This window comes from Coturnix japonica, chromosome 10, assembly GCF_001577835.2.
Source record: "Coturnix japonica isolate 7356 chromosome 10, Coturnix japonica 2.1, whole genome shotgun sequence".
Taxonomy (NCBI): Eukaryota; Metazoa; Chordata; class Aves; order Galliformes; family Phasianidae; genus Coturnix; species Coturnix japonica.
In genome coordinates this window covers 15,536,459-15,562,259 of record NC_029525.1, presented here as the reverse complement: position 1 = coordinate 15,562,259, position 25,801 = coordinate 15,536,459, and the positions used below count along the sequence as shown (strand labels likewise).

The 25,801-nt window shown below is 40.0% G+C and overlaps 1 protein-coding gene across 3 annotated transcripts in view; it reads left to right on the top strand.

The window, feature by feature from the left end:
- ADAMTS17 (ADAM metallopeptidase with thrombospondin type 1 motif 17) overlaps positions 1-25,801 on the top strand; it is a 145,209-nt gene that overhangs the window by 73,412 nt on the left and 45,996 nt on the right. For 2 of the 3 annotated variants that reach the window (XM_015873158.2, XM_032446811.1), the window contains 6 exons: positions 6,941-7,042; positions 8,655-8,800; positions 11,762-11,928; positions 12,294-12,421; positions 20,448-20,568; positions 21,332-21,406. In XM_015873158.2, coding sequence (XP_015728644.2) covers positions 6,941-7,042; positions 8,655-8,800; positions 11,762-11,928; positions 12,294-12,421; positions 20,448-20,568; positions 21,332-21,406 — 739 coding nt within the window. The remainder of the gene's footprint in view (positions 1-6,940; positions 7,043-8,654; positions 8,801-11,761; positions 11,929-12,293; positions 12,422-20,447; positions 20,569-21,331; positions 21,407-25,801) is intronic. The other variant, XM_015873159.2, reaches the window with a different exon arrangement.

Below are 25,801 nucleotides of genomic sequence, written 5' to 3'. Positions count from 1 at the left end.
AGTGGTTTAAAGAAAAATAAAAAGAGAGAGGGGAACCAAAATAAAATTATAAAAATACTATGTGGAAATTTAAGAATATAAAAATAACAAACTCTTAAAAATAATACCGATAGCCTATTAAGAATCAAGCACTTGAGCTTGGAAATTCTGCCGTTTTCTTATTAAGACACAGAGGGAGGGAGAAGGAATTAGTACAGCCTTGTGATGTGGCATCTGCAGCTGAAGCTTGAACTTAACAAAATTAGCCAAAATACTATTGAGTATCAGCCTGAAAATAGTGTGTAACAAGCTTGAAGGGCGTTCAGACCTCTCCCATTGGCCTTCTGGGAACTTCCCATCTGTGAAACACTTCAAGAGAAAACTCCCAGACTCTTCACAGCCACATCTAAACATTGTGTGTCCATATCCATATTTATTTTTGCTAGTCCTCTTTTCCTTTCCCCGTGGCCAAGAAATGCAGTCTGTGATTTCATCTTTTTAATTCCCTCAGGTTTTTTGAGTTTTGTTTTTTTTCTTTCAAAATGAACGACACGGAATTTTTACGTTTCTTTGTCTCACCATCTCTCCTGCAGTGCTGTTCGTAGAACCCTAGGAGCAGAGTTTTACTATGACAGATGATGGCATAGTTGGCAAACAGTCCCTGCTGCATCCACTCTAGAGGGGTCAGGGCTCATCTTCCTGTCTGTAAGTGTGCTTTGGGCAGCTCTTAGGGAGACTTACTGCTAACATTGTCAGAACAGGAGCTATCTGCGCATTTCAAATCATTAGACTATCATCTACTGTTAGAAAGGTTATTTGAAGAATATAATCAATTAATAATTTCTTTCAAACTTAAACCATCCTAATCTGTCAGTGGTGAGTGTGGAATGTCATAGTAGTTACTGTTTTGGAATTTAATAGATTTTTTTTCTCTCTCTCTCAAAAATATGAAGAGGGAATGTTGTGTTTTGATTGTAGATCAGAAAAGTTCTTAGCATCACTCCGTGTAGGTATAAGGAGTCGATCCATGTCTTGGTAGTTGGTGTAAAGCATATCAAGCCATCTAGCTCAGATAACCAACCCAGCTTGCTACCATGTTTGCTGGCCTTGGTTTGTTGTATTTTCTCTTATGCAGAGCATTAACAAATCTCGGAAATGCTTATCATGAATTTTTTGTACTGTTCTGCAAGGAAAAAGGGTAGCACCGGAAAGCAGTTGACTCCGAAGGGCCATTTCCTCAAGAGTACTTTAATCTCAAAGACCAGTTCCTCAGAAGTTAAAACGAACTCTTTGACTCTGTACACTTTGTCTCATTTTGGTGACTTTCCAGTCACATAAGTACTGATGAAGAGGCCATTCTTTGAGTTAACAGTATTGCACTGATATGAAAACTAATATAAAGGGGAATCAATCCTGAATTTGTTTGTTGGCTCCAAGAAGGCAAGTTATTGGCCATGCTCATCTAGAAAGCATTGATGAGCCCTCGAGTTTTTGTATTTTCTGAAGAAGGACGTAATCAGGTAGTGAAAGCAAAGAGATGCTTTCTAAAAGCGCTTCTCTAGCTGTGCCTCTTCTTAGGCTCATTTTTTAAATAGTGAATGGAGGTGGCCTCTGTCCAACAGTAGAAAGATCCATTCTTTGTTGTTGCTGAATAAAATTATGTATTATGAGTTTGCTGGATTGTTGGCCAGTTTTGTTATATTAAGAACTTAGTGGGTATTGACCTTTGACTGAATATTCAAGGGTAGACCTTGTGATCATTTCTCAAGCCTTTCCATGACATTCAGATCACATCTGTCATTTGGACAGACATGCAAACACTTTCACTATTGGACCTACCACTTGTTCCTTGGATTATCGACTTTTACAGAAAGGTCAGCAGCTGCCCACTGATACATACACCCAAACATTGCAATTATCTTATCTGGGGCAGCAAATGGCTCCTCTTCAGAAGTGCTTTCCAATTTTATACCATTATGATTTTCAGAACCTTTCATCTAGTTTTCAACAGGAAGAAACTGCTCTAACACCGGTGGCAAACAACAGTGCTCACCTCCTTTGTGATCCATGGTAGACTCAGTTATTTATACACACAGAAGTAATGGCACTGACATAGAAAAGGAGGGCGTTGTTTGTCATACTGTGTTGTATAAAGAAGGCCCCCTCAGAAGCATGCTGTGTGGCTTCAAGAACACATACACAGGTCTTTGAACAGAACAGTGTGTGTAAATTGTGTTTCTTGTTCTTAATAGGTGTTAATTAGGATTCTGTTTATCAGCATGTTTTATCTCACTGTTAGCTACTTGCCAAGCCAAAACCTTGGCAAAATTAAAGAGATCTGATACTTCATTGAAAGCCAGTCTATTTATAAACGTGCCCTTGTGTTAAGTGGTCTCTTGCTTCTCTTCCTTAAGGATATTTGTTCTTGGTAAGTCCTTCTTCATAATCCTCTCGTTTTGACAGCAAAATTGATTTCACGGTGGTTAATTCTGCCCCTGGAAATAAGAAGCTGCCCATCTTTCCAATGGGCAGCAGGAACAAATTCTTTTTCAGAAGAATTAACTGTGAGGCTTTTTGTAGTGGTGGTTGTGTTGTAGTTTGTTGGTTTTGGATGAATCCAAGATTGGGAAGTGAATGTGTAGGGAAGGAACTAGCTTCTGTAGAGCTGTTAGCTGGTGGGTAGGCTCTCTTTATTCGCTAGATTCTCTTTTTGTTTTGGAGATTTGGACGCTTCCCTTTGTAGGGAATAATCTGAGGCTTGAGACTGAGGAGGTTTGTGAGCGTTCTCTTCTCACTGAGATCATATGAGGTCATTGGACAGAATCACACAGCTTTTAGTAACTCGTGATGCAACAGCTAACCCAGAAACTAACAGACTCTAGACTGATTACCTGTGGGCAAAGAGCTGGCTGAATTAACGCTGGCTTCTCCTCATTTCCAGCTGCAGCACTGATTTAAAGAACCTTAAAATAGATTGCTTCCCTACAGCCACATGTGAGTGGTCGCAGTGCTTCACACACTGAGTCTGTGCTGGCATGTGTCTGGGATGGGGCTGCATGCAAGGTAAATACCATCTTCAGAGACAGTATGTGTTGTGCAAAAGTATGAGGAACTGTGAAAGGTGGGAAGGCACACAGCCAGACATGTTCCTGGGGGTGTCCCAGGCGTTGTTTCTCATTTTACTCTGAAGTTTAGCCAGCAGGCAGAGCGAGTCTGTAGCTGTGACACTGAGCAGAGGACTGCTGAACTTTGAGCTGAGCTTTTGCTGGTGTCTGAGCAGACTTTCAGTAAGACATTTAATCCCTTCCTGTTCCTGACTTGTCACCTAAAACAAAGAGGAAAAGCTTCTTTTGTCTCCATAATTCCAGGAGCTTGTTTAGACTGCAAATTCTCTGAGGAAGAGAAAACACCTGGCACAGTAAGGCCCCTTTCTCAAATAGGTGCCATTATAACAGCTGCAGTCGGAAGCATCGTTCATGTGCCAAGCAGATCCCTCCCAGTTTGGGAGCTTCCAGGCGGTGACCTCTCTCAGGACTGACATCTAACAGCTATGCAGGCACGTGTTCCTATCTTGCAGGAGTTTCTGAGAGTCTAAAATTTGTCCCTTTGATTTTGGTTCGCTTGTTTCTTTTCTGTCTGTATAAATTCCTTAAAGTTTCAGTATTTCAATTTAAAAAAAAAGAAGGAAATCTGCATTTTTATTGAAATATTACATTTCAACAACCATCTCACTTATTTTTTTTCCCCTCCTGGAAATACATCAGGCTGGGGGCTGATCCAAGGATGACCTTTCTGCACAGCCAGTTTCATCCATATTTTTCCAGAGAAAAATAACTATCATTGGAAAATCCTCACAGGCAATTTGTGGATGCTGTAAGGAGGACATCGCAGGCAGAGATCTTTCTTAAACCTGGTTGCTGACACAATTAGCAGAAGTAGAGATCTTTTGATGGCTTCTTCTATATCAGTATAAGCTCTGAACTGACACTGATATACAAGTGGCTTTGTTTTAAGTCGTGCCATTTCTTGTTTTGATGTTTCCCCACAAAGCTGGCTATTTAATTATTTTTAAAAATCAGTCATTGTAACTGGTTAAAGTAGAGGACTGTTTAACGAGGATTTTTGTTTGGGTTTATATTGCAGCTGAGGAGAATATCTGATCTCTTTTGAAATGAGCTATTAACATGATAAAACATCTTGGGAATATACAATAGAAGGCTGATGGTTTAATCTTTGCTGAGGTATCTGAAAGCTGCATTAAATACAGGGGACTGCACTAATGAGTATTTCAGCTTTGTAGTGGTATGGCACTAGAACACAGAGCTGAAGCGCAGTTACCAGATTTTTCTATAACTGCTTCCTGAAATATGCTTTGCATTTAGTATTCAGAATCAAATACAGAGATACTATAAAAATCCTATGTTTTCCATACCTCAAAAATGGATATTTTCAGAAAGGCAGGTATTGGTAAAAGAGATTTTTTCTTTATTGTGTGCATGTGAATGTATTCATGTATATACATGTCTATGTACAGATATAGACATAGGTACATATACATGTAAGTGAATATTTGCACCAGCTGTGTTTACAGGCTGGTTTGGGTGCTGTGGTTCTGCTCATACGGACTCACCTGTTTGAGGTTAGTTGTGCCCAATGCTTCCTCCAGGCCATGGCTCATAGCTGGGCCTGTTAGCTGAGTGTATCACCTTCCACATTCTTGTGGACTATGGAGGAATTCTGTTTGGCAACTAAAATTTTATAAAAACCTGCTTTATTTCTATGGCTTTGTTTCTATCACCTCTCTTTTTCTTCTCCCCCCCCTCCCTTCTTTTTTTTTTTTTTTTTTTTTTTTTTTACATCAAACAAGAAACTTTAACTCTATTTTGCATGGAGCTTCTAGAATTCAGTAGTCCACCATACTCATAGATTGCCTTGAATTATAGTTGTAGCTACATCTATCACGTTCTGCTTCTGTATCTAGAACCTGCTATGATACGGCCCTCTTAGGTCTGTGTTATGTTTTTAATGTCTCTGTCTTAGAATCCTTTTTCAATCATTCATGTATGTAGTATTAATATAAAGAATAACTCATTGCTTTTTGATCCCTGTGAGTTAAAACAGATGCAGGGCTGCTGTGGTTTTACCTCCAGGAAAATAAGCATCCTCTCAAAGCTGTAAGTTTGGCATTTTGGGAGAATGCTTTCACAGTTTAAAGGATTTATTGCCTTAGATCACTATTCTGTCTGTAAGGCTTGACAGTTAATAGACGTACTTCTTGATTTTAGTGCTCACCAGGGAAGGAGGGGTTTTGAGAACTGGGGAGTTGCAGTGTGGAACAATTGACTTCTCAGTTTGTTCTGATATCTGTGGCTTGTCAATTCTTCTGTCTCTGTTTACCTGTCTGTACAATACCGTGTGGTGTCCTCTCTGCTAATGGGTGCTCAAGAGCTGTGGGTAAAACACTTATTAGTCGCAATCATGTAGTCGAAATGACATCTGCTATTTTCTCATATGCACTACTAACTTAGGAAAAACGATGGGAAAATTTGCTGATTTATGTTTCCCTTGTGTATTTGCTGTTGTTTGTATGCTTGATGATAACTGTCTGTGTTGTGTTTGGTACAGATGTTGCTAAATTGTGCTGTCTGCTTCTAGTTTTTGTGAATGTTCTTTTGGTTTAAGCAGTGCAAAAGCCTCTTTCCAGAGAGAAATATAGAAACAAAACAGGGTGCAGAGACTGCTGTGATAACTTATTTCAGTATGTTCTGCATCATCACTACTGGTGTTGGGATTTGTCTCGTCCACACCCTCTGCCATACAGCTCTATTTCACGGAGACACAGCGTGTGTGTACACAAAACACACATGCACCCACAGCCTCAAACATCATATTGTGAGAGAACCAAAAGGTCTGAGCATGTTGACTCAACTATTTAACGAGGTGCAATAAATCTTGACAAGACCAGCTGGCACTAGAATCAGGCTTCTCATCTTTTTACCATTACATTGAAACGTGAACAATAGTGGAAAGAAATGAAACTCTTCTTTTTCATTTTTTGGTACTCGGATCTGTAGCACTGTATTGAATTCATCTACTTTCATGGAATGCAAAGCGCAGTGGATGCTGTGGAAAATTTTAACGATATAAAAGCCCTTTTTCCTGCTTCTTTTTCTCAGATTCTGAAAATATCATTGATCTGACAGATCACGCAAGTGTGGTCACCATTAATATCTGTCTAGCACATGTTTGCTGAGTAGAACAGCGGTGCTAAGAAATGGTACCCAAAGCATGTTTATAGTCTGGTGGTGAGATGTGTGGTACCTCATGCTGCTCTTGCCCTAACATCTGACTTTTCACCTTCTTTATCATATTGGACTCTAGCAGCTACTGCTCACTCCCAAACCTTCTCTTTCTCCCAGCCTGTCTGCATTTTTATAGCTTATCAGCAAGCTCCTCTGCTGCATGGCACACTGTGAAACTCATTCCTCATATTGCTTCTTCAGATCTTTCTCTCTCAAAGGCCCTACCACCAAGATCAGCAGGGTTACTTTGTTTTACCCTATGCCTAGTTCTGTGAGTACCTTTAGTGGAAAAACATGCAAGTAATTAAGCAGCTCAGACACCCAGATTTTTGAAGTGATTCCAAAGCACTCATCTTTTGGCCTCCCAAATAGGATTCCTACTTAATGAACCAGATTTATTTTAGAGAAAAAATAAATCCTTTTAAATAATGGGCTTCTTGTTTAGGATGGGTTTTGTTCTGATGATGATATCCATCAATGTCTTTTATGTACCCAGCCCCAACACTTGACAACAACCAGTCCTTAAAAATAATGGCTCCCAAACCAACTAGATGCCTCTGGATTCACGTGAGAGAGACTGCCTGAGTTTTGCAGTGTATCTCATAATGGTAGCTGACATCCAGAAGTAATAATTGCACCTCATTGCTTTACAATTACAGCATTTGATGTGTGCTGGGCTCTGGTGCTTGGTGGAAGGAGATACATCCTGTAAAACAAAGTTGGATCCCCCTCTGGATGGCACTGAGTGTGGCGCAGACAAGGTAATCAAAATGCTCAGCAGCGATGAGTTTGTTTTTTCCAGCATTGTCAGTGAAATAATGTCTTCAAGATTCAGTATTTATCACGCATCCATATTTTACACCAAGTCTGTAACAAAAAATTGCTCAATTAACAGCTGGATCTTTCTGATTTTATTATGTCAATTCCTGTAGCCTCTGGAGTCCAGGTGCTAGACAAACACTGTAGGAAAACCCCATGCCTCACTCTGCTAAGTGCACAGTACCCCGTGAGTCAGTTAGGTGGTCACCCACTCTTCACAAGTTTGTTCATTGCTGCAGGTGGTGTTTCAAGAGCAAAATGTTTTTTCAGTGCAAGCTAACGTAAGGCAGTGTTCTTGGCTGTATTTGAGATAGGAAATATGGGGAGCATTTAGACTGGCATTTTGGGAGTGGAGGCAGATGGTTAAAGAACAAGAGGCTATTTAAAAACTTTTTATTTACTAAAAGTAGCTCAAAACATGTTGAGATCAAATTCAGTGATGTTATTTTTTCAGTAATATTTGCTTTACTGTATGTATCTACTTAGATGAGTAAGGTGTGTATGGACTTTCCAGAGTCCAGGTCAATGGATAAAACAGTCACAAGAAACACAAAATAAACTCATAGGTTATTAGATCTCCCTCCAGTGAAATTCACTGCTCCAGTAGCTCACTTCAGTGCTGTAAGAGCGGGAGTTTCTGAAACTGAGCTGCTACCTCCCAGCTGTGCTAACAAAAGTACACTTAAGTGAACATGTTTAACCTCTAAGATGAGATGTGCTGGGTGGTGTGTGGTTCATTCTCCCACTGTGGCTGATAACTCATTAAGCTACAAAGGAACTTGACAGCTTTGGTAGCTGCCAACCCCCTTACTTACTAGTTTTGGATTCTAGTATTTATTGTATACTGTGCGGGTAGAGAGGTAAGAAAGAGTAAACTTTAAAAGATTGTTGCTAAAAAGAAAGATTAGAAGCCTTTACTTCCAAATGGAAGATAAACAATGACAAGAAAGGCTGTGTTCTGGAAAGCTTAACAAGGAAATTGAGACAAGAAGTTTTTAAATATATGTTTTTCTAACTACAGGAGTCTCAGCAATTCTTTCATAATACTGCTTTGCAGTGCTTACTGTATCATATCCTGGACAGAGCAAGAGAATGGGCCAAGTTTGCTACTTGGCTATGAGCCAGTGTAGCTTATTAGAATCGAAGGATGTTTGGGGCTTTTAGCCAAGTTAGGGTCAAAATACTCAATGATTTTGTACATACAGGGAATACTGCTGATGAAGACATTGCTTTGGGATATAATTTCTTGGATTTGGTTTCTGTGAAGAACATTGTTTGAAGTCTTTGCATTTAGATAATTATGTTCATTATGAAGCAAGGGGCTGATTTCTGTGATTATGTTCTTTTAATGACAGAAATTCCTGTAGGGATTGATGGAGGGTGACACTTAAACATCTATATTTTTCTTCATCCATCACACAGAAGCCTGGAATCTCCAGAAATGTAAACATGGGCATGTAACCTCTGAGACATCCTTTAAAAGTCCACCAGTACAGGATTGTTTGCAAGATCCAGGCTTCCTTTCCAGGCTCTGCTAACACAATTGCATTTCAGTGGTGCCGAGCTGGGGAGTGTGTCAGTAAAACTCCCATCCCTGAACATGTTGATGGAGACTGGAGCGTGTGGAGTCAGTGGAGCATGTGCAGCCGGACATGTGGCACAGGAGTGCGATTCAGACAGAGGAAATGCGACAATCCCCCGTAAGTCCTCACATCGTACTGATTCCTTTTTGCATGCAGCACCTAGGAAACTTGCTGCAAAAGTACAGTATTGAAACGAGCAGCAAAGCTGTGGGGGGGACACAACAAACGTGGTGTTCACCAGCAGCAAGGACTGAATTAGATTCCAGGAGCGACTACTTGGAGTGAAGCGTGTTGTGTGGAAATTGCTTGAGGGGTTACCATTGGAAGTGGCCCAACGCAATGATTCAGATGCAGATACAACTGAATTCAAGACCTGTAGTTTGGCAGAGAAGTAATGCTGTGTTTTCTCCTCAGCACTGCAGTGAATGAGACAGGGTAATCTGGATCTGCAGTGCAAACTGAGCCAATATGTCAATAGATCAGTTTTGCAGGCAGTGCTGGCTTTGCCTCTGCCTCTGTGAAGCAAGAGTGGCTGACAGTGGTCAGTGTCATGTAGCAGTGTTGATCAAGTACCTGTGTATTCTGTACATCAGGATGTACTGCTCATGAAAAGGAGAGTATTCTGCACACATAGTACGGTGGGTACTGATTTGTTCCTGCTTGGAATTGACTTTTTCAGATTTTTTCAAGAAGAAATGAAGATGGTATAATCTCTCATGCAGTCCTTCATCTCTCTAGTTAATTGAAACAAACCCATAGTCCTTTATGAGAGGCCTGAACAGGTTACCACTTTGGCTGTTTAAATGAACACCTTTGTGCATTATCAATTCTGAGATGAATAAGATCAACCTTCTCCAGATTTATTTATACTTTAAGGTTTTCTTCACTGAAAAAGCACAGGAAACTTTACTTTTTACATAGAGGCTGAAATTCTGGGTAGCAACAGTCACTTTGAAGACGTGCCCAGATGTAGATGGTAGACATCCATTGGCTTCTGCTGGGATACATTCACCTTAAAGGGGATATTTCTGTTTATTTCTCTCCTTTAGTAAAGCAGAACTGCAACTGTGTGTCTGTGGTGTCCATGCTTGATTTTTACCAGCTTGTTTTCCTGAACAAGGGACTGAGCTGGTTTCTTTGCTGTCAGCTACAAAAAGTCTCTTTAACCACAGCACTGACCAAACCTAAATCCATTCATCATCGTTCCTTAAATTACAGGAAATGCTCCCTCCAAGATTGCACATTGATTTTAAAATTCTCTTGCTCATATACATTCTTGGCTGGGGATACACACGTGATCTTCTTTTGCTTCATATTCCTGGCGTCAGCCCACTTCTTCTGCAGCTGGTTTATTCACTGTCCAAAAGTATTGGCTAAGGGATTTATCTTTTATTTTATATGTATTTGGTCTTCAAATTTTTTTCTTTGCTGGAATCTGTACTCCTGCCAGCTGACTTCTGAGCCTGTGGGACTATCAGTATTTTTAAACCAGTTGCTTCACTGTTTGATTTGGTTTTTCCTCTCTGTAATTTCTGTCAGTACTTGCATGCATTGCCTCCAAATGATTGTAAAGCAGTGTGTCATTAGCCAGTTTGCACATGCAAACTTTTGAGCTATACTGCCTTGTGTTCTTGTCCAGGCTTTGGACTATTTTTGTACAGTGGGACTGAAGAAAAAAAACACAGCCTTAAACAGAACAGGATAATGAGATCCCCATCCCTTTTCCCATCCTCTCTTGTCATGTAGAAGACTCAGGGCTTTATAAATGATCTCTTCAGTTCATTAGTGGGTAGATTCTCTTGGCAGAAACGTGGTGGAATGGAGGATGATGTCTGTGAAGTTTTCTAGCAGGAAATCTCATAGAGTCAGTGTTTCAGGCATGTGTCAGGATGGCCTTGAATTATACTGTTTGTTGATAGTCCCAGCTGCTGCTGTAGCCCATACCATGAGGTCTTGGTGCTGTACTGCCAGTGTGTAAATGAACTGGGCAGCTCTTACTGGGACTAATGATGCGAGTAAATGCTATTTGGTCAGGGCCCTGGTTTCTAATTAGCAGTGTGATATAACCTGATGTTCATTGCTCTTCTGGGAGGGAAGGGAGAAGAAGCCTTTGGAATGAATCTCTGTGCTGCTAACAACTGGAATTTGGCTGGATTTGCTTTTCATAGCATCTGTTTAAAAAACTTAAGGACATGACTTTATCCATCTATGCTGATCACAGCTGAAATAGAGATATGTGACAAATTCAGGAGAGTATCAGCAAGTAGCTACAGAAATTGTGATTGCTTAGAGTGGCTTTTGCTTGTTGAGTTCTTTCTTCTTTTTCTTTTGGTTGATCGGTTTATTTTTGCTTTGTTTGCAAAGAAGCAAAATATGGGCATTGGTCAAGAGTTCCAGTTTTCCTTCTCTGTGGAATCATAAATATATTTAATTTAAAAAAAAAAAGAAAAAGATTTTGCAGATGCATAATCCTGATACTGGATTAGTCACCTTTCCTGCATGCTTAAAAAGAATCGTGTAAAATGGTGTGATTTTCAAGGATGGAGACTGTCCACTGGGCAGATTTCTTTCTGAAAATACTACTCACACTACAGTTTTAGCTTTTTCTGTAATATTTTGTTTTCTTGTTGCTGAAAAAAGAACCTTAGTAGATGTGCTGAAGAGACATTTGCTGTGTCTCTTGTTAAAAGTGTTTGAGGTTCATGACCAGAATACAAAAAACTGAATGCTGTGTGTCTCTTAAGGCCACTTAGTGGTTAAATTACCTCCTATCAGAAGTGTGCAATGTGCAGTCAGCCACCTACTTATTGATTTCTCTGTGGGCACTACAAAAGAACGTGTTTCTGAAGCACTCCAGATCATCTCTTCTGATAAGCCAATTATGTATCCACCATGGAGTTTGAATATTTCTGTCAGAGCCACTGAGAGCAAGATTTGCACTCCAGGAAGAAATGTCTGCAGGGAAGGATCCTTCCTGCTATTTCAGTAGTTGGCTTGGATTGGAAAACTTAAATAAATATATGTTTGCATGAAGTTTTGTTATTCCTTGTTGATCTTTGTTTTTCTTTTCTGCAATAGCCCGGGGCCAGGTGGGAAGAACTGCCGTGGGGCCAGTGTGGAACACACCGTGTGTGAGAACCTGCCCTGCTCCAAAGGTGTGCCAAGCTTCAGAGACCAGCAGTGCCAGGCCCATGACAGATACACCAATAAAAAAAAAAGCCTCCTCACAGCTGTTGTCGTCGATGGTAAGTTTTTTCAGATTCCTCTGTATTTTCTTGCTGTCCTTCCACTGTAGCTTATTAACCCATCTTGATTTCATCTGCAATACCCCCCATTTTCTGTAAGAAAGCTGTGGAATGTTCTCCTTAGCTACATCTCAAAGGTCAATTACAATTACTTCTTGCTGCCATGCTGTTTCTCTACTTTGCTTAACAGTAGCTGTCCGTCCTTTATACACCTTGGCAGAGAAGGTACCTGAACTAGATTCCCAATACGAGCAGGCAAATAAATATTCAGTAGAGACTGCGTTTCATTGCTTACTTGCCATTGCCTCAGACACTTGTTTGTGCTGCTCATAAACACACCTGCTTTTCTATTTCTTTTTTTCCAGATAAGCCATGTGAGCTTTTCTGCTCTCCGCTGGGGAAAGATTCCCCTGTGCTGGTGGCAGATAGAGTCCTTGATGGTACTCCATGTGGGCCTTATGAGACTGACCTCTGTGTACATGGCAAGTGCCAGGTGGAGTAACTTTCTCATTTTGTTTTTAGCATTATGTATAATCTAGGGTAGCTATATATGTCCTAGAAGTTTGGATGTCTGTGTGGGTGGGTGGGCAGCCCTCTCAGAGGTGAGAGGGTGACCCTGTTTTGTAATAGCCACTGCAAATGCTCTGTTGCTCTGTCTTTTATGGAACACTGTGATGAATGCCTGTGGTATGAAAATATTACTGGACAGCTGGGAACGTTCAGTGATCATATTTGCTCATGTGTAGTCATCAAATGACTTGGGTGGGAAGGGGCTTCTGTGAGAGAAGAAGATGGGAATGGAAATTTGGCTTGCTTAACTGCTCCATTTCTGCTATTAGAGGAATTGCTGAAAAAATATTGATGCTGAACATTGAGTATAATTCATTACAATCCTGTTTTAAGTGTTATGTTAACAGCATTATGATGCTTTTCATCTCTGTCTGGGGCCTATGTAGAAATGCTGAGGAAGCTTTTTGTTATTACTTGCTTTTTGGCTCTTGGAACTGCGTAAACCTGGGGCTTCCCGTGTGCATCCTTTTATCCATGTGATTTTTCGTTTTGTTACTAGATAGTGCCAGGGTATTTTCTGACCTTGGTGCCCACCAGAACTTTTTGAAAGGCCTGTTTCCTCTGCAGTAAGAAGAAAGTTCCCTTCCTCTTACAAACTCAGTTATAAAGCTCTAAGCTATAGATAATATTAGGTTTAGAAGAACAGATCCAGCAGTCTGGAGATTGACCCAGGCCAGTTGTCTTCTGCCTCTCATCTGCCTCGTCTCATGCTCAGGTTGCAAAGAGAGTAAACCTGAAAGATGGTAGGATAGGCCTCCTTCTGCTGTCCTCAATGACATGTTTGTACCTGCATGGATTGGCCAAACCACAAGGATGCTAATTTCCTTTCATCTCTGGTCAGATGGGAATGGAAATGAAGAGAACCTTGTCCAAATGCCTTGATTTCTGTGAGCAATGATTCAGAGCTAGCTGTTTTATTGCTAGTAGACCATAGATGAACATAGTATTAGCAAGGGTATGAGAGAGACCTTGGGGACGTAATGCAGTCTTACTAATAGTAATGTGACGAGGTAAGTGGAAAGGCTTGGTCTGGATTGAATTTTGTACTGCTGAAATAGACACTTCCCACCGTTTCCTGCCAACATTGCTGCTGAAGGGGCATGTTTAATTCAACCCTCATAATTTATTCAGATGAAGAATATGAACAACAGCAAGTTGTGGGAGCCAGCACAGGCTTGATTCTTTAAATGCTCTTTAATAAAAAGTGCCTTGCACAGATCCAGGTTCATGGTGCATCCCAAGTTACTTAATTATTCCCCATTTTCAGCTGTATCTAAAAAAAAATAAAATAAAGCAACAACCCTGAAAAATCCATTAATAATCTTTTATAGTAAGGCCAGCTGTGCACCTCCAGCTGTGTGCCATTGACCATTATGCTGGGCTGGCCAGCTTTAGTGCTCCAAATGTTCAGATCAGCTACAAATGGTAAATCAGACATTATGACAATGTATTTTTTCTTCTTTCATTGAACAGCAGTAGCCTGCTCCTCTCCAAATGAAAATCTTTATGAGCCCAGAGCTTTGGAGGTACATCATGGAAAGCAAATTGTGCTCTTAACTTGGGGGCAACTGCCTTTAACTGTTCAGAGAGGTGATGACAGCTGCAGAACATTCAGTCCATTTGCATCTGGCTGGGAGAAAATGCAAAGTGATCAATTCAAGTCGAGCATTTTTGAAAGTCTTGCAAAGTCATTTATAATAATCTTCTGCCTTATGTGCAGTCTAGTGCTGAGAATCACTGTGTGTGACTATGCACCTCATTTGCCATAAATGCTTGTCAAACTAGCTGTCTATTAAATGCATTTAAATGGCATATTCATTTAATTACTCTTCTTGTTTTTTTACCCAGTGCAGACAAAGTCTTGCAACATGCATGGTTGGAGATCTGGAATGCAGTAAAGAATAAGTGCTGAAATCACAGGGTGGTATTGCTGTTATTTATTTTCTTGTGTAATCCATGCAGTTAGAGGCTCTCAAAGGCAGGAATGATACATTGCCAGAGTAACGGGCGTATTAGCAGTATCCATTGCCTATGAACGTTTCATCCAGGCAATGTAATAACCCTCTTCTCTTCAGCAGTGTTTGCTCCTACGTGAAATCCATGCATTGTTGCTGGAAAAAGGAATTCAGTTTCTCTTTGCTGCGCTCATCTATTCTTTCAAGGAGAGTAGGGTTTTGAGAAGGGAAGCAGGATCTTTGATCCTCAAAATACCATAATTGGAGCTGTGTAAGAACTTCAGGAATCAGCGTTAAAAATTGAGGGTAGTCTTATAAAGTTGTGCCATTAGAAGAGATACTGCTGAGTAAAAGTAAATGCACTTATCTTTACCATCTTCTGGTACAAAATTCAGTGTTCATATAGGTATTTGATCTTTTCTTTCTGAAATTCACTTTGTCTTCTAGCAAGGAGAATTTATTTTCTCCTGGAGTTTTTTGGAGGTGGATGGTCTGTAACAGGTCGGAGAACTCTGTTCTCTCTCTCTCTTGCCTTCTTTCATGGCTTTCTTTCTCTGGTGTGGACATTACAGCATTGGTGAAGATAAGGTAATAGAGTACATGACTTTGTGCTGGCTATTTTTAAAGGATTATTCAGAGGCTTATGATAGCATTAGAACTTTCCAGTGGAGACTACAGATTGTGCTTCAGGATGTAATCTGAGGTCTTGTACAACAAAACCTGGCTAGAGATCAAAGGCAGTCTTTGTGGTTTAATAACATAAAAGGTGAAGATGTTTTGACTCTCTGAAGTTTTCTCATTAATGTTTTGCTGTATCGGGGCTACTTGCTGATGAATCTTTAGTCCATTTAATGTTGACAAGCTACACATTAGGCTGTCCTGGCACAGTAAAAATGCTGTAGAATGTCTGTCTTCCAAAAATGACTGTAATACAGTCTGAAAGAGAAGCATAAATTTGGAAATGGACATATTTTCAAGACAGTCTTTGCAGATTGGGTGGACGTTGTGTCAGGAGAGGACCACAAGTGGCAGAGGATAAATTGCAGTTGTCTGCTGGACCCATTGTTGGCAAATGCTTTTCCAGCATAGTTAGTACCCATGTTTTACATTTGATTGATGCATACAGTTCTGGCTTTTCCTCCTGATCTGATGATTTTCCATGTATTATTCATATTCCTGCATTATAAACTGTAGTACAAGATGTTCCAGACTGAGTAGCTTGTCTTCTTACAGCTTGGCTCTGTGCTGTGCTTCGATAAATCGTTTGGTGTTGCTCACAAAGTCTAGGAAGGGATTATTTGAACTATAGATACCTACTGTGTAATTGCTTTTTTCTCAGTTCCTATGTCTGTACCAGTGTAATCCTAGAAGGAGTGCTGGGTTTTTTTGTGAGTAGGACACAGCAAGAAAATACTGTCTTCTACCTTACTATTCATTCATGTACTTTACAGTGGGATATGAAAAAACATGCTGTTTTCCCTCTCTTTTTCTTCTATGTTAACCCTTGCAGACCATATAATAGCCAGTTCATTTCTATATACTTTGGAGACTATAGCAGTCAAGAACTGAACGGAAAAGAGGCTGTATGTATCTTACACTGCTAAATATATATTATTTTCTCATTCAGAACTGACACGATAGATGCTGCTTTTGAAGAGTGCGTAGTTGATGGAAAATCCTCTGGTATTTGCAGCCTGTTGATATTTGTACAAACCAGGGCAGAGCTGAGCTAGAGTCAGGTTTGAGGTATCCATTCAGATGAACCTGATGTAGAAGTATCAGAAAAGGACTGCTACAGAAAATGGCTAAAAAACAGAAGCAAAATAGTTCCTGGGATGGGAAAAGTCTCTGGGTTTTTTTTTTTTTACTCTCATGCTCACTCATGTAGTCTGCTTTGATGCCAAAACATAGGGATTATCAACATGCAAGCCTGCAAACTTTGTGTGTGGAAAAGTAGTTATCAGGAATAACTTTATGTAAAATTATCATGAACTGCTAAGAGATCTAAGCACAAACTCAATGGATATCATTGTGTGTCTAATGTTGTATAACAGTATAAAATAAGTAGTGCAGATCCCCTGTTCCAGCAGCACTACTCTGATTCAGATAAAATCCAGGACAATGTTTTCAAAACTAACTTCCATGTTGACTCCAATCTGTACAACACAAAATTTGGTGTGGAAAAGAAAGAGAAGTAATTTAGAGATGAGCTGCTTTGTTAGGGTTCTATGCTCACTGTCTTGTACAAATCCTGACAGATACCCATAATTCTCCACAAATCATGTTTAAAACAAAGAAATAAAAATTCTCTTACCCTGAAATTTGAATATCAGTTACTCAGATGTGTTCATTCCTGTTTCATGTGGTCCATCCCTTGAGGTATCAATGGACACTGGATACTCTAGACAAAAAGTTGGCAGTGCAGATGAATCTGTCATAACCACCATGCTCTGTACATGATTAATTTGTAAAATGGCACATGTTGCATCAATATTTATATTTGATCCATTGAGACAGCTAGCTAGTTCAGCATATGGGAAGCATTACAGTTTTGTGAGCCTGCAATGTCATTTCTTACAGAGGATGGGTGTATATAACAAAAATAATTGTGTTTATGTAGCAAAACATATTCACACAGGCTGTATCAATTGAGTTTTTGCACAGCCATTCACAATACACATAAAAATATCATTAAAATATCTAAGCAATACAGAAAATAGTTCACACAGAAGAGCCCAAATGATGTGCATTCAAGTGGAGGAGTTTTCCTATGCTGGAGCCAGCAATGACTGAAGCTGGAAATACCACCCAACAAGCAATATTTTCAGATGTTTAATTACAAAAATGAGAAGGGAAAGGAAGACAAGCAAGGGGTGGACTTAAGGTATCATCTCAGAGAGAATGGATTTCAGGCTTTTGGCTCAGTGAATGTGCAGTTACCTGCCAATTTAAAGGTCAGTCAATAGTCACAAAACATGATGTCAGAGTAGGAGACTGCCTGGGTTGAAAATCATTAAGAAATCTGTGGATGTGGTTATCACCGTCAGTGCTGAGTAGTTGAAGCCCAAAAAATCTGTCCTGAAATTTCCTGCCAGCACTTCATGTTTTAATATGGGCAAGGGGTTGGCTGTGGTTTAAAATCTGCTTCCTCTTTGTCTAATGCTGATTTTAGCAGCACTGACAGCTTTCAACAGCTAGCACAGGCAGGAACTGGAACTCTTGGGTGATACCAGCATCTTTGCCCTTCACTTAGTTAAGAATGTCACTGTTCAAGTCCATGTTGGACAGTACAGGGAAGTTCTGTTTGTCCAAGAACACGGCTGGCAGTGGTGGGCACCCACACAAACTCATAGTAGCAAACCGTGGCTATACCAGGCTAGCTGTTCATTTTTTGTTCTTCCTTTTGAATATAGTAGGGCTCTGAGTACCCTACTCATTCCTGGTGGAAAAAGAGAAATGCTTCTGTTCTTATCAGTCTATTCAAGACTACTGAAGCTGGAAGCATCCAACCAGTATTGAGGGTACTTGTTCATGTATTTGATCTGCTAACCTGCAGGATAACTGTTGGGTCTGAAAACACACAAGATGCTATTTGCAAGGTCTGTCTTTCCTCAGGATGTAAAGTTTCCCCTTTCTGCTCTTCTGCTTCTTATTAAAAAAAAGAAGAAAAAAATCACCTTACCTTGCTGAGTGTGCTGGACTGAACAGCAAGCAGTGCAGAGTGAGTCAGAGGTGATAAAGATCTGGCACTAACTACTTAGGATTCAAGGCATAGTTTCTGCACTATGAACACTTGTGTTTTGAGCAGTGTAACTTGCCCTTTGCATACTGTTTATTAATCTCTCACATTTTTAAAGCCTTCTGCAGATTGAGGAAGTCTATATCTATTTAAATGACTAACCGTGTAATACATACAGCACACAGTGTAATCTCAGTGAAAAGCTGATAATGTATGGACTTGAGAGATCCTTCCCCAGGTCTGGTGGGGTTCAGACTTCAGCCTCAGGTCCCCAGAGCTGGAGTGTGAGCAGCTTTCTTACCTAGAGAGAGGCTGAAGATCTCTCTCAAGTACAATAACCCAGAAGTGCTGGCAGATACTTCCTTCCCAGGAAGTGTCAATTCAGTGGGTTCACTTTCCTTGTCCTCAGAGAGGATCTCTTGAAGTGTGTCAGTGACTTAGTAAATGTGGGAAGAAATGGCTTATCTTGAACCCCAGTGTCAAAATAAGGGGGACTTACTCTTTCAGAGGCTTGCACTAGTTTATGTTAACCAGGAAGCTGCAGCATAAGTGCAAAGCGTGTGATTGCCGACTCCCTATTCTCTGCGTGCCTCCATTATAGTTCTACAGACTCCTTATGTAGAACTGGGAATAAGTGTGGTTCAACACTCATTATATTCCTTTTGTTCATTTGTATGCTCACATAGTGCTAATACCAATGCAGTACAATAAAAGATAGCACAAGAGCCTTAAATTAAACACAGCCTTTCCAGTATCTCAGCAGGGTGGCAGTCAGGCATGTATTTCCAGCTGCCTTTCAGCAACCCATTAATAAATCATATTTATTTTCCTGGAAGGAGAACAGCTGGGACATCCTTCTGTTTTGGGGCAGAATCATATTCAGTATCCCACAATTATTTGTTGGACATGGGTGTGAAGTTTAGCCTTAAGAACTGGAACTGCTCAGTGATCATCGTCATCTTCAACTTGACTTAATGCCCACTTACACAAGCTTTTCTGTAGTCCTTGTCCAACAACTTATGTGTTGTTCTACTTAATGAGCAGCATTTCACTTGCGTATGTTTATGTATTTAAGAATGATGATCCTATCTGAGCTTTTATCTGTCTGTAATAATTTGTGTTGACAAACAGTGTATCAACATGGGTCTGAATGCTGGCCATCTTTGATCCCTGAAATGCATCTGGTCTTAGGCAATGGCCCATGACTTCTGAAATAAGGAGAATGTTTTAGCTCAGGTCCAAATCGCATTGCTTACATGCAGGCAGCCTCAGAAAAAAAAAAGACATGTGGAGTTCTCTTAGTCTTTCTCCACTTACCCTGTTTTTCAAAACATTGGTTATGCTGTTTTTTCCCTGAGATCTCTCTCCAACTGGCTTTATTATAAGAAGATAAAGAAGGGAGAGACATGACAGCCTTGTTCAAGTAAGGGTTGTTAGTGACAATTCTGTTAACTTGTTTGTCAAGGAACTGTTCAACTACAAAGAATGATTTTTCACCTTATAGTAGAATTTCTTCTAATAACTTCCATAATTAGAACTCTTATATCAGTAAAAGTTCATGTATTGAGTGAATTACTGATAATTTTGAGTCTTACATGGACAGAAACACAATTCACACAGACTAATCATGATGTTAATGTGTCTGATCACACTGTAATTTAATCTTACTGACTTCTAGATTTACAAATGTGCAGTAGTCACCATCACAAACTTTCAGTGGTTTGTGAGATCTTTTTTCAGGTAGTGCAAATATGCAGTGAGAACTGAGCACCCTGAAACTTGTGAGGTGAAGATCTAGCACCAAGATTTTGATTACCTGGGTTAATTGCCATTTAACTGAGTCACGTTTTTCTCTAAGCTAAGTATCAAAGTAGTGGTCCTTATTTTTGGCATGTCTTTAGTTCCTCAGATAGAAATTGCTATGCAAACATGAAGCATCATTCTAATCTTTCATGTTTTTGAAGCAAGTTAGAGTAGGTTACTGTGAAATATCTGATGTTATCTGGAAAAGTTAGTGTTTGTGGAAAGTCTCTTCAGTAATGTCTTATGAATCAAAATACATGCCCTTAGTGGTAGGGAAGGAGGTTGCTAAATAACCAGCTCAACGCTGTTCCAAATGAGTGCTTGGTTGGTTCACAGCATTCTCTTCCTGTTCATATTTTCAGTCAGGTGCTTATCTTAGTCTTGACATCGATGTTTAGAGATACTTTAACCTTGCAAGCAAAATAATGGGGACCTCTGGTTGTTGTCATTAGAAAATTGGCTGCGATGGAATCATTGGCTCAGCTGCCAAAGAGGATCGCTGTGGAATCTGCAGTGGTGATGGCAAAACCTGTAAAGTGGTGAAAGGAGACTTCAACCACACGAAGGGGATGGGTGAGTAACCCTCAGCAGCATTTCAGTAGAGTGGAGGTTCTCTTAACTGATTGAGAAGAGTTGAAGAGAGGCAGTTTTAGCTCTTCTTCTAGAATAGAATTTAACACAACATAGAAATGGGCAACCTTTCTCTAAAATTGCATGATTTTTGATGTGTGAGAACACAAGAACTGAGTAATGTTTGTGACATCCTACTCTTGCAGACAACGTGTAGGGGTCTAACCCTCCTGCGTTCTCTGATACTTCTCACTTTCAACCAGCTGTTCAGCCAGAAAACGTTCTGTAGAAGTGTGTGATGAAGAATCACTAAAAAGATGTGCAAGGATGAGAATATTGGCTCGTCCCTGTTCCTGCTTATGAGAAACTAGATAACCAACGATAGATGAGCAGGATTCAGTCTTCTTCAGCACTTCAATTCTGTTTAATTACTAAAGCAGTGTAAGTGCTTAGTAGACTCCTTGAATTAAGGTCCCAGCACTGAAATCTGAGTCTCTAATTTTGAACATTGACCTTTTCCTCTGTACCCTCTTCCTCCTTATTTGTGAGGTATAGGTAGGATTTCCCAAATATCAATATATTGATTGTTCTGGAGTGATATCTGTTTTGTGAATTGTAGCTGCTACCTTCACCATATCCTCAGCAGCTGTACATGTGGAACACCACTGACTGTGGGGTCAGTCCCTGTGTTTCCTATGATTGCAAATTATGTTGTCAAGCCCTGTGAACTGAACTAAACCCATACCAACTCATTTCTGTTTCTTAGTAACCAATAGTCATTGTAAGAAGGTTTCCACATGTGTGATGGCAAAGGCAAAGGCTGTTCCCAAGTGTTTCTCGTGTAAGATACTTGAATGCTGTTTGCAGTGTCAGTGGGTGTTGGTGACATCCTTTGGTGTTGGTCCTTTGTCTTCTTTTGGTTGAATTAACTGGGGAGATTGGTATCAAAAGCCATGGATAAACTTCAAGACCTTTTACTAGTTGGTTTGTTTTTTAAAGATACCAAGTACAGATTCTTCCCCTTGAGAAAATCTACCTGTGTGAGATCTTTTCCATTAACGAAATGGCAAATGCTGAGCCAATTTTTTATTTATTTTTACTACCTTACTGTCCCATGTTTTATGAGGTTTTGCTATCCCAGTAGAACAATATGGTGGAACATTCAAAGCACTTTGCGGGAGGTCCAGCAGTATGAAACTTACTGCCTGTGTTTCAGAGTGATCTGTAAATGGATTCACCTTCTCTTTTGGATAGGAAATCAAAAGCCTGTATTTGAGATGCTAAATGTCACATACACTCAGGTGCACCTGGCTGTCCTCAGTATCTTCAGCTGCTCACTAGGGCAGCTGAATGCGCTGTTTTAGACAGAGGTTTACTTCTGTCTGGCATGATTCCCTGTACCTAATTCTATGAGATAATTAGAAGATAATAATACAGGCAGATTTGTTCTGAAGTTCATCTCCATCTCCCTGCCACTGTACCAGGGACCCAGAACTAGAAATCAGTTCTTGGGCTTATATTTGTTGGTTGGCTGATCTGTCTTGCAGACTCTAGGGCTGTGCATGCCATTCTCAGATCTGCATTAGGAATAAGATGATTCCCCTTGCATCTGTCTCTGCTGATTTATTTCTCAAACACATCAAGATTGCAAGACTTTGCTTGTGATCCTAAAGAATGATTCTGGTTATTTGGATATGTATTTTTTTCAATTATAGTGCATAATGTGGTGATATATGCTGACATCTTTGCTAGCAATTTTTATTTTACAATGATAAAAAAGTAGGCCTTGTATCTTTATATAATGCAAGGAATTATTTTCTTGTCTATAGGATGTACATCAAAATGATGGGAAAAATAGTGCCCCAGCAGTAACCCTTGGGGTGTTTTATAAGAGTTTAAGCACAACATGCAAATTAAATTCTAGCAGCCAATGCTGAACTAATGGTAGGAGGCTTGAAATCTATCCATGGCTCCCTGATGAAATTATTTTCCTCCAAACAAGCTATTCCATGGCTGGAAGTGGACAGGTGCCGATGAAAGAATTACTCTCGAGATAATAGCAGGAGAGAATCATCACAGCTGCTCAGAAAATGAACATATGGTTACCTCTGGATGTGTTTCCACTCCACTGCAAAAACTACCACTCAGTAAAATGTGCAGGGTGGGAAGGGCAATGGAAACTAAATATCTACCTGGTACTCGTCCCTAAAATGTTAGGGAAGCTCTGCTGACCATGACCAGCAGGTAGATAGGGCAGTTTAATTTCCTTAACTTCTACTCTGAGATCTTTGTTCTAAGTAATTTCATGATACCTGATAATGGGCAGAGAACAGTTGGCTTTCTCATACCTACTTGTCATGTGTGTACGGGGATAAGATATGAAGGTACAATGCCTAGAGATCAGTACTTTCAGCCATGGGATAATTTCACCTTGAGAAATGTGTCTTTTGGTAAGATGTCAATGGGAAACCAGTTTTGCAGTCAATAGTGACATTCTGAAGTTCATACTAAACTTTGTCTTCATTCTGGGAATAATAACAGTGGCTAACAATGGATTTCTCTGTGTGAACTGCTTTCCTCTTGCAAATCTCTCCAGCATTTAAATGAAGATACAGTAGCCACTGTTCACATATTAATCTCCTTGATGACAAAGCCACCTCTTTGTTCTGGTGTCTCTCCTAATACGAGTTACACCATGTAATTTGTATCTAGGATTTGCTTCAATCACGGTCTTACATTCCTGAGACACTGATGTAATGTAGATTGTCCAGAAAGATTGGTGTGTGCCAAAGTAACTGTTCCCAAGGTGGAGTGTACTACATGCAGCACTATAAATTATCAAATAATGAAGTTCTCCTGTTGTACTTTCAAAGCTTCATCTTAACGGGCTGATTTATGGGTGAAATTACTAGAAATATTGCCCCATAGTTGCCAAATCTCATCAGCCTTTAACCAATTCCTCATTTAAAGAACTTAAAGCCCAACCTTGCAAACTCTGGCATTGCAGACAATTATCCTAACAGATCTTGGAGACTCCTTGACTCTAAGCCAACACTTGAGACTTTTTTTTGTCTTACTAGCTAACACTTGATAATCTTTCTGGCAATCTGCAGCGATAGTTTGCTTTAAAAAACGCGCCTGGAAAACAGTGGAGTTGTTTTCTGGTACAGTTATCTCAAAGACCTGGGTTATTATGTGATCAGCAGTGTCACTATAGCTCTAATCTCCAGATTGGAACAGTGGAAATGATCTGAACTTGTAGCTGGGACGAATTTGCATGGATGGTGTATATAGTATGTTTGCAATAAGTTTTGACCCCTAACTCACAATATTGTTAGAAGTAATGACTGTGAGTGTCGAGATTCTTCTTCTGGTACATGCCCAAGAATTCTGCTTCATCTCTGTAAGAACTCGATGGATTCATACAACTGCAAATTGGTTCACGTTTCACTAAAGGAAAAGTAAGAGTCGGCAGTCAGGTTTCTGCCGCATGATCTCAGTGAGTTAACACAGTATGTTTCTTCTTATTCAGGAGCTGTTGAATACAACCCCCCAAAGCCATCAGTCAGGACAAGAAATTACATGAGGAGAAAAATCTGGTATAAGACCAAACTAAACAGTTTCTAGAACTAATACCCTATTAATAGCTTATTCTCCACTATTTACCATTGTAAAAAGTAACATAAACGTCAACTTTTTCACATGGTGTTTCTCTCATGACACAGTGATGAAATGAGAGTGTATTTATGGCACTAGCTGAGCTTCAAGCACAGCTCCACAGCTTGCTCACCTCTAAAGCAGTGACACTCTGGGCTTTGCCTGGTCAGGGGACAAACCCAGAGTTCACTTAAGTCAGTGGCAGGCTTTCCACTGTGTTTTGTGTAACTTTGCATTTAGCCCTTGCAAGATTTGGCTCTAGGCACTGATATCTGGAAAACAATTTAAAATATGATTAAATAGTACCCTTGTAGGGTTTGTTATATTACCTGAAACTTGGGCATGTTCCAAACTGGCTTTCTAACAGGGCTGTTCTGATGTGTCATAGGGCCTATTTTCCTGTGATATACTGTTATGAATCACGTCTTTGCTGTGTGCTCATGTCTGGTGGTAATTCCTCAATCGGGTTTATATGCAGATGCATGGGGAGCAGTGAGGATGTTTGATTTCTGGAACACTCTATTTTGACTGTAATTTGGTATCTCAGCTGATGAAAAAACAACTCCTGGAAATAACCAGAGTAAAATCCAACATCTGATTGCTTTGATTTTAGAACAGATTTCCACATTGTGTGTAAGAGCTCACCCTGAAAGTTAAGATTGTTCCCAGTGAAGCCTGATCTGACTGAACTGAAGGGTCAAATAGTGTGCGATTCATATAAAAAAATCAGGGAAAGAGGAACTGAGTCTAGCCCAAATCATCTATACATCCAATGACCCTCAAAATCCAAGGCCTTATGGATAGGACAACAAAGAGGCTGGACATTCTACTTGTTCAGAGAGAGAAAAACAAATCTGCAGTCTGAGATCTAAAATCCTCATCTACTTCATATCATTGTGGCAAGGGAATAACTTAGTTCTGAGATGCATGAAGTTGTCAGCATCCTTCTTCAGGGCTTCTCATATCAGTGCAGGAGAAGCATGGCCTTTCGACTGCACCTAAAATAGCTTCCCAAACACTGCTACTAGAGGAGCCACTTCTCCAGCCTATTACTCTAGCCAGCCCTGATTTCCATAAAAGAAGGGCTGACATAGAGGAGCTTCATAGCTTCATACAGCCCTTTATAAAGCCAAGAAAATAAAAGGGGGGGTAGGGGGGTGGAATGAGGCGAGATAAGAGAACATGCAGAACAAGCTGCTTAACATCTAAAGAAAAGGAGACCAATAATCCAAAAGATGTGCCAAATAATACACTGCAATGTCAACTGGGTGGCCAATTAGAAAGAATCAAATCATGGTTGTGATGAGATTAGTGTCATTTGCAGGGATCTGATTCAGAGTCCAGTGAAGCCAGTGGAAAATCTCTCCATGATTCCCAGGCCACTGAAACAGGCTTTAATGTTCCTCAGCTTTTTAGTTTAAAGGCACCAGTTCCATCCCATGGAACAAGTACGTAACTCCACATGACTTTGTGGTGGGTGAAAATAAGCTACATTTCTTTCTAGCTCCTTATTATTTTTACTGTTATTCTGTTAGTGAAAAGTAGTATAATTACGTCATTTTGCTGGTTGTTGAATGAA